General features: G+C 38.6%; 1 protein-coding gene across 1 annotated transcript in view; it reads left to right on the top strand.

Annotated features, from left to right (window-relative positions):
- The first annotated feature begins 569 nt into the window (after positions 1 to 569).
- Positions 570 to 10,469, top strand: part of Vsig4 (V-set and immunoglobulin domain containing 4) — a 24,384-nt gene continuing 14,484 nt past the window's right edge. Inside the window, exons 1-2 of the mRNA XM_021188601.2 lie at positions 570 to 705; positions 3,175 to 3,531. Coding sequence (XP_021044260.1) covers positions 651 to 705; positions 3,175 to 3,531 — 412 coding nt within the window. The 5' untranslated portion in view covers positions 570 to 650. The remainder of the gene's footprint in view (positions 706 to 3,174; positions 3,532 to 10,469) is intronic.

Here is a 10,469-nt window from a genome sequence, read left to right as displayed (position 1 = left end):
ATAGATGTCTTTACAAAGGCATCATGAGGAATACTAATTAAAGTCATTTCTTGCCATGAGAGATGGGGCTACTGGCAAAAGTCGGTCAACAAACTTTCCCACTGTGAGATATGTGACACCCTCCCAAAGCAACTATATCCCTAGTCTTAACAATTAATAAAAATTTTCTGTGTAGAAAGTCATCCAGTGCACTAAACACATACTATGAAGCACTCAGGTGCCTCCAATTCACACAGTATCCATTTGTATTGAGGAGTATGGAGCTAATGGTACAAATTATGGAAACTGCCAGAACAAATGGTTTCCCTAGACTAATCAGAAAGTAAAACATCCCTCCATGGTAAACTTTGATCAGACTCAAAAATCTGGGACATTAAAGACCAGAGAGCACCAGTGGTCCCAGAGAAAGTCAAGTCCTAGTAGAATGAGGAGGTTTCACCCATCCTTAAATCTCTAACCTTAGGTAGCATAAAAAGAATGAACCCTGTGTGACTCTTAAGAAATACGGAAGCAGGGGGTATGTGTGAGGAAACTAGAATTCTGAGAAAAAAATAGAGAGAAAAGCAACGCAGAAACTGGTAGCTATCAGCATTTCCAGGCTCTTCAGCAGCAAGAGGATGGAAGGATGAATAGAAGTAGCTTCAAATAGGATGGAGATCTCATCAGGCTTGCTGTTCCTGGGCCACCTAATAGTGCTCACCTATGGTAAGGCAAGACATTGATACCTGACTACTTCTTCCTCTGGCAGAAAATGTGAGTGTTGACTTTGAGTGTTTACCGAGAAAAACTTGTTTCTCGTGGGCAGTCACAGTTACCTGCAATACTACAGGCTTTCTGAATGTTAAGCATAAGGGAGGAAACTGTGGTAAAGGTTCCAGAAGCTGCCTTGGATAGAAATGGAAAGGGTTCTTCCCTTAGAAAGTATCCACATGACTTTCCAATACTTCAGGGATGTCAGAGGACTTCAATGGCATGCAAACCTTTCATATTCTCCTTTTCCCTTAAAATTTTATAATTATGACTAACTTTCTATTTCCAAGCTTTGATTCTTGCTGCAGTATATACCTCTGCAATGAATAAATGTTGTTGAGTAAATAGGTGTGACCTTAGAAGTAACCTATAGCCAAGGATGGTGGGGTACACCTTTAATCCTAGCTGTTGGGAGGTAGAGGAACTCTGATTTGTGATCTCAAGAACACTTTTGCCTACATAGAAAGTTCCAGGACATCTAAGGTTACATGGTGAGACTCAGTTTGTAAATAAATAGATAAAAGCAACACCTACCACTAATTAGAATTGTTTATGAGTGCTCAGCACTTGCTATTCATACATTTTTAGGACACAGACATTTACTGATATCCATGCTACTCTAGGACTTCTCACGATCAACCCAGAACATATATTATTCCTTTTTTTGCATGTCAGCACTTCAAACATCTAAAGAATGGAAAGAACTGTATCCTCTTAATTTTCTTCTCTAAACTAACTATCTCTAGCTTCTTCAACTAAAGGATGTGGTATACTACTAGCTGCTGGGATAACTCACTTCCTTGTGGACATAGTAGCCAAGTTATAGGGCCCTTTTGCAGGGATCTAATTCTAGATTCATAGTCCAGCAGAGTCTGGGATATTTTATAGTAGCATTATTTCTGTGACTCTTCTTCCACACTCATTTACTATTCAAGGAAATGAAATGCCTTTTCAGGAAACTAAATACAAGTAATAACTACTTAAGACTTAGTATAGGGTAAAAGGATTTTTTGCTGAATTTCTTCTTGCTTCATCTTCCTATAGGGTGTCATTGACTCAAACAGAATTTGAAGTACTCAGCAATGATGGGCTATGTTTATGCTTGTTTTTTTTTTTATTGAAGTTAGCTCCTCTAAAATATGCCATGTATATTCCAAGAGTTCCTTGTGAGGCAAAGACCATAGATGCCCCTTCAGTGTTCAGATACATTCGTATATGCTCTGGTACTTAGCAGTGTATTCTGAAAGTCAGATAACATAACCTCACTCCATACACAAGGCATTGTAGTCTACCTGCTTAACTGAAAATATGCTAAATAAAAAAGATTCAATCAGTGATAACTTGCATTTTGAAACTATATCTATCAGGAAAGACATTGAAAAAAATCCCCTGGACCCAATATAAAATACAAAGTCATCAAGATATGACCTTACATATGAAAAACAATGGGCGCCCATCTCTTTTTGCCTCTGGGCTCCCTCCAACTCCTCAACCCATCAAGAAGCCATTTTCTTTGTTTTCACCACACAATAACTAGCACAAGCAGTGCTAGAGAGTTACTCAGGTTCTTTTCTTTTCCAGACCAAGCATGGATGAAATCTTCCCCCCTCAGTATATCATTTTCTAATATCTTTTTGATAAGAACTAAAGGAAATGAAAAAAAAAAAAACAAAAAAAGAGAAAAGAGAAATAAGGACAGAAATTGGCTAGACTTACTTGCAAAGTACATGTTTCAAATCTAATAGCTAATGGTTTGGTTAAATAGGAATATACTCCAGGATTTTTGCTTCACCCTATGTTTCACCTTTAGAGTCTTCTATAGCTTTCTTTCACCCTGCCAGAAAAGAATTTGATTTTATGTCCCAATCACTGATCCTTTCTCTTGAATGAGTCTGTTTCAAGCCACAAACCGTACAAAATGAAGTACTTTTGTTTTCACTATTCACCATTTTCCTTCCTACATCTCGTTTGAAAATAGTGAAAGAAAATATATATATGTACATATATACATATTCTATAATATTTACATATATATGTATTTATATATGTGTGCGTATATAAGTGTGTGTGTATGTAAAATATTATAAGATTCCTAAAGATTATTCTATCCTAACTCTCACATAATAAAATATTTGGAGGAAAATGGATCCTTCATGGTGGTAGTGACTTACTGAGGGTCACCTCCTGGCAAGACAGTGTCATAAAAGGAGCTTGAAAGCACGAGAGCTAAAGAGTGTTAAAGTCTTTGTCCTAGGGACTGACTCACATTGATGGGAAAGTTAACAGACCAGAAGAGGACAAGGATGAAGAGTGTGATGGAAGGAAGGGGGTTTCCCAGAAACCGATTGAGTCTGTCAGTCATACCTGCACTCCAGTGAACATTTTGTCTGTGTTTGCCTTTTTGACTTTGTTCCCTGTCTTTAGGCCACCCTACCCTAAAAACACCAGAGAGTGTGACAGGGACTTGGAAAGGAGATGTGAAGATTCAGTGCATCTATGATCCCCTGAGAGGCTACAAGCAAGTTTTGGTGAAATGGCTGGTACGACGCGGCTCTAACCATGTCACCATCTTCCTACGTGACTCCACTGGAGACCATATCCAGCTGGCAAAATACAGAGGCCGCCTGAAAGTGAGCCATAACGTTCCAGGAGATGTGTCCCTCCAACTGAATACCCTACAGATGGATGACAGGAATGACTACACATGTGAGGTCACCTGGCAGACTCCTGATGGAAACCAAGTATTAGGATATAAGATCATTGAGCTCCGTGTCCAGAAATGTAAGTCACTGTGAGAGTAGAAATGCATTGGTAAGCAAAGACACAGTAGAGTAGTGTAATCCTAGACACTTCTGAAAAATTGAGTGGCCTTGGTTGCTATGTACATAGGTTCTCTGTAATTCTGTTTGCCAATCACAAGCACCTCGGGGTCACTACCTCATTAGAAATTTAAAAAGTGTTAAAAAAAAAAATACAATTCCACTAGGCTGTCCATTACCTTCCACCCTGTAAGGAGTATCTTTCTACTCTCACAGACCACAGGTGGGAAGTGCTGATTTTCATATGACAGTGTTTTGTGATATAAATAATACCACATGATAGACAAAGGCCTGTCTGCATTTGGAGAGCAGGTTTTCATTTATATGTATTTTTGAGATTAAAAAATAAAATTTGAGCTGGGCAGTGGTGGCGCACACCTTTAATCCCAGCACTCAGGAGGCAGAGGCAGGCAGATTTCTGAGTTCGAGGTCAGCCTGGTCTACAGAGTGAGTTCCAGGACAGCCAGGGCTATACAGAGAAACCCTGTCTCGAAAATAAATAAATAAACAATAAATAAATAAATAATAAAATTTGTAAATATATATATATAAAAAAAAAACAATTCCATTGCCTTATAAACGGCCACCCTATCTCTCCTATATTCACTAAAGTCTTTCTGAGGGTCATACTTCCCACCAACTACACTTCCCAATTTACCACAAAACTTTGCAAACAGAAAAGTGCATTATTGTCTACATAAAGCTAAACTCTATCCATTTATACCCAACCATATAAATGTTTCTGTAGCAGCAGACCCTGCTGCCCATTCCTTTCTCCTTCTTTTAACCACAGGATAATAGAGGTCAGATTTGAATATTAGCAATATCCACTTTCCCAGCACCATTTATTGAAAAGGCTATTGTTTGTCTAGTGTGATTTATACATTTACAAGTAATTACTTAGTTTCACATGTGTTAGTATATTTCCAGGACTCTGTTTTACTGACCCGTGTCTTTTTATAGCAGTATTGTGCTGGTTTTGTTATTATACTTCTGTGAAATGTTCCAAAATCAGATATTGTAATGACTTCAGCCTTCTATATAACTGCACATCTAAATACTTTAGCCATTTTGAAATTACATTTGTCTAATTAATCTTTAGTTATAAGTGTAAATTATTTATTTGGAATACTATAGTCTTATGAAATACATTAGTGTAAGTATTTCTCTATCCTTCATATTGTCATTTTACAATTTTTTTAGATTTATTTATATTTGAGTGTTTTGTCTACAGGTATACCCATGCACCATATGTATGACTGGTACTTAAAGAGGTCTGAAGAGTGATCAAATGCTCTCTATCTGGAGTTATAGATGTTTTTAAGCTATCATGTGGGTGCTAAGAACCAAACCCAGGTCCTCTACAAGAGCAGCCACTGATCTTAACTATTAAGCCCTCTCTCCAACCAAACATGTTGCCTTTTTATTTTCATGATAGTATCCTTTAAGGTCCCAAAGTTTCTAATTTTATTGATGCCTAATCTATTTTTATCTTAGTACTTGTATTTTGTAGTATGTCCTACAAACCATTTCTTAACATGCATAAAGTCTGGCAGAACTGAATAGTGAAGGTACATGGACTTGATCTTTTCTTTGTTAGTAGTTGTTTAACTAGCAATCCAAATGTTTTTGTACTTGTTTAAATTATGTAATTTTATCTCCTGATTCATCTTTAAAAATTAACATTTCTGTTTTTAAGGATTTATCATTTTATACATATGAGTGTTTTACCTACATGTATGTGGGTTTTAGTTACTTTTTTCTTTTTTTGTCAATTTTTTATTAGATATTTTCTTCATTTACATTTCAAATGCTATGCTGAAAGTCCCCTTTATCCTCCCCCTGCCCTGCTCCCCTATCCACCCACTCCCACTTCTTAGCCCTGGCATTCCCCTGTACTGGGGCATATAAAGTTTTGTGATAAAATACTTTAACAAACTTATTAAGTAAATAGTTTGAGCTTACAATTTCTTTTATTTACTAATTTCTTTTTTATGTTTTTTATTAGATATTTTCTTTATTTACATTTCAAATGCTATCCCAAAAATTCCCTATACCCTCCCCCCACCCCTGCTCTCCTACCCACCCACTCCCACTTCTTGGCCCTGGCATTCCCCTGTGCTGGGTCATATAAAGTTTGCAAGACCAAGGGGCCTCTCTTCCCAATGATATTTTATGTTCCTTGTATGGGGCTGCAAATCCCTTCAGCTCCTTAGGTCCTTTCTCTAGCTCCTTTATTGGGGACCCTATGCTCAGTCCAATGGATGGCTGTGAGCATCCACTTCTGTAGAACTAACCAGTACCCTCAGAGCTCCTTAGAACTATACCACCAATCAAAGAAAACACATGGTGGAACTTGTGGCTCTAGCTATATTTGTACCAGAGGATGGCCTAGTTGGTCATCAATGGGAGGAGAGGCCCTTGGTTCTGCGAAGGCTCTATGCCCCAATATAGGGGAATGCCAGGACCATGAATGGGAGTGGGTGGGTTGGGGAGTAGGGGAAGGGGACATGGGATTTTCTGAGGGAAACTCGGAAAGGGGAAAACATTTGAAATGTAAATAAAGAAAATATCTAATGAAAAAAGTAATTATTTTATTTATTTACATCCAAAATGTTGCCCCCCTGTGTGTCCGCTCAGTTTTTCACCCCATCCCCTTTGCCTCTGAGAGGATGACCCCCCCCAAACCCTAGGCCTCCCTCTTCCCTTGGCTAGAGTCCATGACACCAAAGCAAAGGCATGGTTGCAGAAACAGCTAAAACTTCACATCTTGATCTGAAAGCAGGTGTCTGAGAAAGAGGACATGGGGAATGACACAAGTCTTTAGAAATTTCAAAGCCCATCTCCCAGAGACATACTTCTTGTAACAGGTTCACACATCCTAATCCTTTTCAAGTGATTGTACCAACTAGTGATCAAGTTTTCAAATATATGAGACCATAGGAGCCATTTCCATTCAAACCACCATAATATTTGGGTACCAAGTGCCTGCCTGGTACGTGTGGAGGTCAAAAGATGACATAGATTCCCTGGAATTTGATCAATATATGACAATATGTGCTTATGTCAGTGCTGGAATCCAAAACCAGGTCCTCTGTAAGAGCAAAAAGAACTCTTAACCGCCGAACCAACACTCCAGTTGTCACTTGTAGTTAGATTTTATTCAGTTGGAAAGGATGCATTATTTCAGATAGTTTTAAATTTTACGGGGATTTGTTTTATACACAGAATATGGTCTTTTTTGAGTAATTCTCCATGTGTAGTTGATAATAGTATCTACAGTTCAGCACAGACAGTACCAGCCCCTAGGTTGGTGGTCCTGGATCCTATAAGAAAGCAAGTTGAGTAAGTAAGCAACAATCTTCTATGGCTTCTACTTCATTCCTCCCTCTAGATTCCTAACATGAGTCCCTGCTGTGACTTCTCTAAATGATATATGACCTGGGGCTTGTAAGCAGAAATAAACCCTTTCTGCACCAAGTTGCTTTAAGTCATGGTGTTTTATCACAACAATATAAATCCTAGCTAAGACATTTACTAAGTATTTTCATTATTTTTTCTCAGTGGGATATCAATTCCTAATTTATTGGATTTATTCCAATTTAATTTTATAATATACAAAAGATTGTTTCTATTCAGCTCAATTTCTTATACTTTAATTCTACCATTACTGTAAATTACATCTTAGTGTATTATAATGGTATAAGTATTGATTTTGAATTATTGTTTTGTAAAGTGTTTTTTAAGTCAAGTTACAAAAGTGTGTTTAGATGCAATACTTAATTGTATAATTATCTGTACTGGTGCTTTTTTATTTCTTCATATTAGTTTGGATATAATCCAGTATCCCTTTATTATAGCTTAAAAATGCCTTTTCACATTTCTTATGGATACAATCTGTTAGAAAATATTCTCATGTACATTATTTATTTAGGAAAGGTCTTGATTTTTTTTCATCCATTTTCATCTGGGGTTTATTTGTGTTTTAGATAGGGTTTTTCTATGCTGCCCAAACTAAATTCACACTTGTAGTTAGAACTATAAGTACATATTCTTTTTTATTAGGTATTTTCCTTATTTACATTTCAAATGTTATCCCTTTCCTAGTTTCCCCTCCGAAAATCCCCTATCATCTCCCCCCTCCCCCTGCTCCCCAACCCACCCACTCCCACTTCCTGGCCCAGGCATTCCCCTATATTGGGGCATAGAACCTTCACAGGACCAAAAGCCTCTCCTCCCATTGATGACCTACTGGGCCATCCTCTGCTACATATGCAGCTAGAGCCACAAGTCCCTCCTTGTGTTTTCTTTCGTTGGTGGTTTAGTCACAGGGAACTCTGGGGGTACTAGTTACTTCATATTGTTCTTCCTCCTAGGGGGCTGCAAACTCTTTCAGCTCTTTGGGTACTTTTTCTAGCTCCTACACTGGCGATGCTGTGCTCTGTCTAATGGATGACTGTGAGCATCCACTTCTGTATTAGGCACTGGTAGACCTCTCAGAAGACAGCTATATCAGGCTCCTGTCAGCAAGCTCTTGTTGGCATCCACAATAGTGTCTGGGTTTGGTGGTTGTTTATTGAATGGATTCCCAAGTGGGAAAGTTTCTAGATGGTCATTCCTTCAGTTTCTGCTCCGAACTTTGTCTCTGTAATTTCTTCCATGAGTATTTTGGTCCCCATTCTAAAAAGGAATGAAGTATCCACACTTTGGTCTTCCTTCTTCTTGAGTTTCATGTGTTTTGCAAATTGTATCTTGGGTATTCTGAGCTTCTGGGCTCATATCCACTTATCAGTGAGTGCATATCATGTGTGTTCTTTTGTGACTGGGTTACCTCACTCAGGGTGACATCCTCCAGATCCATCCATTTGTCTAAGAATTTCATGAATTCATTGATTTTAATAGCTGAGTAGTACTCCGTTGTTTTAAATGTATCACATTTTCTGAATCCATTCCTCTGTTGAAGGACATCTGGGTTCTTTCCAGCTTCTGGCTATTATAAATAAGGCTGCTATGAACATACTGGAGCATGTGTTCTTATTACCAGTTGGAACATCTTCTGGATATATGCCCAGAAGAGGTATTTCTGGATCTTAGGGAAGAACTATGTCCAATTTTCTGAGGAACCACCAGACTGATTTCCAGAGTGGTTGTACCAGCTTGCAATCCCACCAGCAATGGAGGAGTGTTCCTGTTTCTCTACATCCTTGACAGCATCTGCTGTCACATGTGTTTTTGATCTTAGCCATTCTGACTGGTATGAGGTGGAATCTCAGGGTTGTTTTGATTTGCATTTCCCTGATGACTACAGATGTTGAACTATTTTTTTAGGTGTTTCTCAGCCATTCAGTATTCCTCAGTTGAGAATTCTTTGTTTTGCTCTGTACCCCATTTTTTTAATAGGGTTATTTGGTTTTCTGGAGTCCAACTTCTTCAGTTCTTTGTATATATTGGATATTAGCCCCCTATAAGATTTAGGATTGGTAAAGATCTTTTCCCAATTTGTTGGTTGCCATTTGGTCTTATTGACAGTGTTCTTTGCCTTACAGAAGGTTTGCAATTTTATGAAGTCCATTTGTCGTTTCTTGATCTTACGGCACAAGCCATTGCTGTTCTGTTCAGAAATTTTTCCCCTATGCCCATATCTTCGAGGCTCTTCCCAACTTTCTCCTTTATAAGNTTCAGTGTCTCTGGTTTTATGTGGAGGTCTTTGATCCACTTAGACTTGAGCTTTGTACAAGGAGATAAGAATGGATCAATTCGCATTCTTCTACATGATAACCTCTAGGTGAGCCAGCACCATTTGTTGAATATGCTGTCTTCTTTCCACTCCTTTAGCACCTTTGTCAAAGATTAAATGACCATAGGTGTGTGGGTTCATTTCTGGGTCTTCAATTCTATTTCATTGATCTACCTGTCTGTCGCTGTACCAGTACCATGCAGTTTTTAACACAATTGCTCTGTAGTACAGCTTTAGGTCAGGGATGGTGATTCCACCAGAGGATTTTTGTTGTTGTTGTTGAGAATAGTTTTTGCTATCCTAGGTTTTTTGTTATTCCAGATGACCTTGCAAATCGCCCTTTCTAACTCAGTGAAGAATTGAGTTGGAATTTGGATGGGGATTGCATTGAATCTGTAGATTGCTTTCGGCAGGATAGCCATTTTTACTATATTAATTCTGCCAATCCATGAGCATGAGAGAACTTTTCATCTTCTGGAATTTTACCTCCTCTGGGGACCATGGGGCTGTCTGCTGAATTTGAAACCCAGGTAGACCGGTGCCAACTGGAAGGAACCTGAGCCACTGTTTGGGTGGTGTTCCCCTAGCTATCCTGCAGCTGGCCCCAGGCACCCCTGGTTCTGTTAGAACAGATGTTGTATTCCACTCACCAGTGATCCTAAGATCCTAGGTGTGCTAGGGCGCTTGTGGGGTGGAGAGTCCTCTGGAGACTGTGAGACTGTCCACTGAGTTCAGGCCCAAGGTGGCCCGGAGCTGGCACTAACAGGGGGGAGGAGCATGCATGTTCTTCTTATCTCCTTTTTTGTTTGATTGATTGGTCAGTTGATTGATTGTTCAGGACTTGGTGATTTTTCAAAAATAATGTTGTGTATTTGTTGTCATGAGTAGCCACTATATTCACTATTTGATTAACTTAGAGGTCAGTTAATGACTGGTTAGAGAATTTCTTAATTTCCAGGAGCAAATAAATCATGTATTATTTACTGGAGAACAATGTTGCTTGTTTAGTTAAGATACCAGTATATACCTGAAAAAATGTTCAACATCCTTAGCCATCAGGAAAATGCAAATCAAAACAACCCTGAGATTCCATCTCACACTAGTCAGAATGGCTAAGATTAAAAATTCAGGTGACAGCAGATGCTGGCAAGGTTGTGGAGAAA

This window comes from Mus pahari, chromosome X (assembly GCF_900095145.1).
Source record: "Mus pahari chromosome X, PAHARI_EIJ_v1.1, whole genome shotgun sequence".
In the NCBI taxonomy this organism is placed as follows: domain Eukaryota; kingdom Metazoa; phylum Chordata; class Mammalia; order Rodentia; family Muridae; genus Mus; species Mus pahari.
This window is presented reverse-complemented; position numbering and strand designations above follow the sequence as displayed.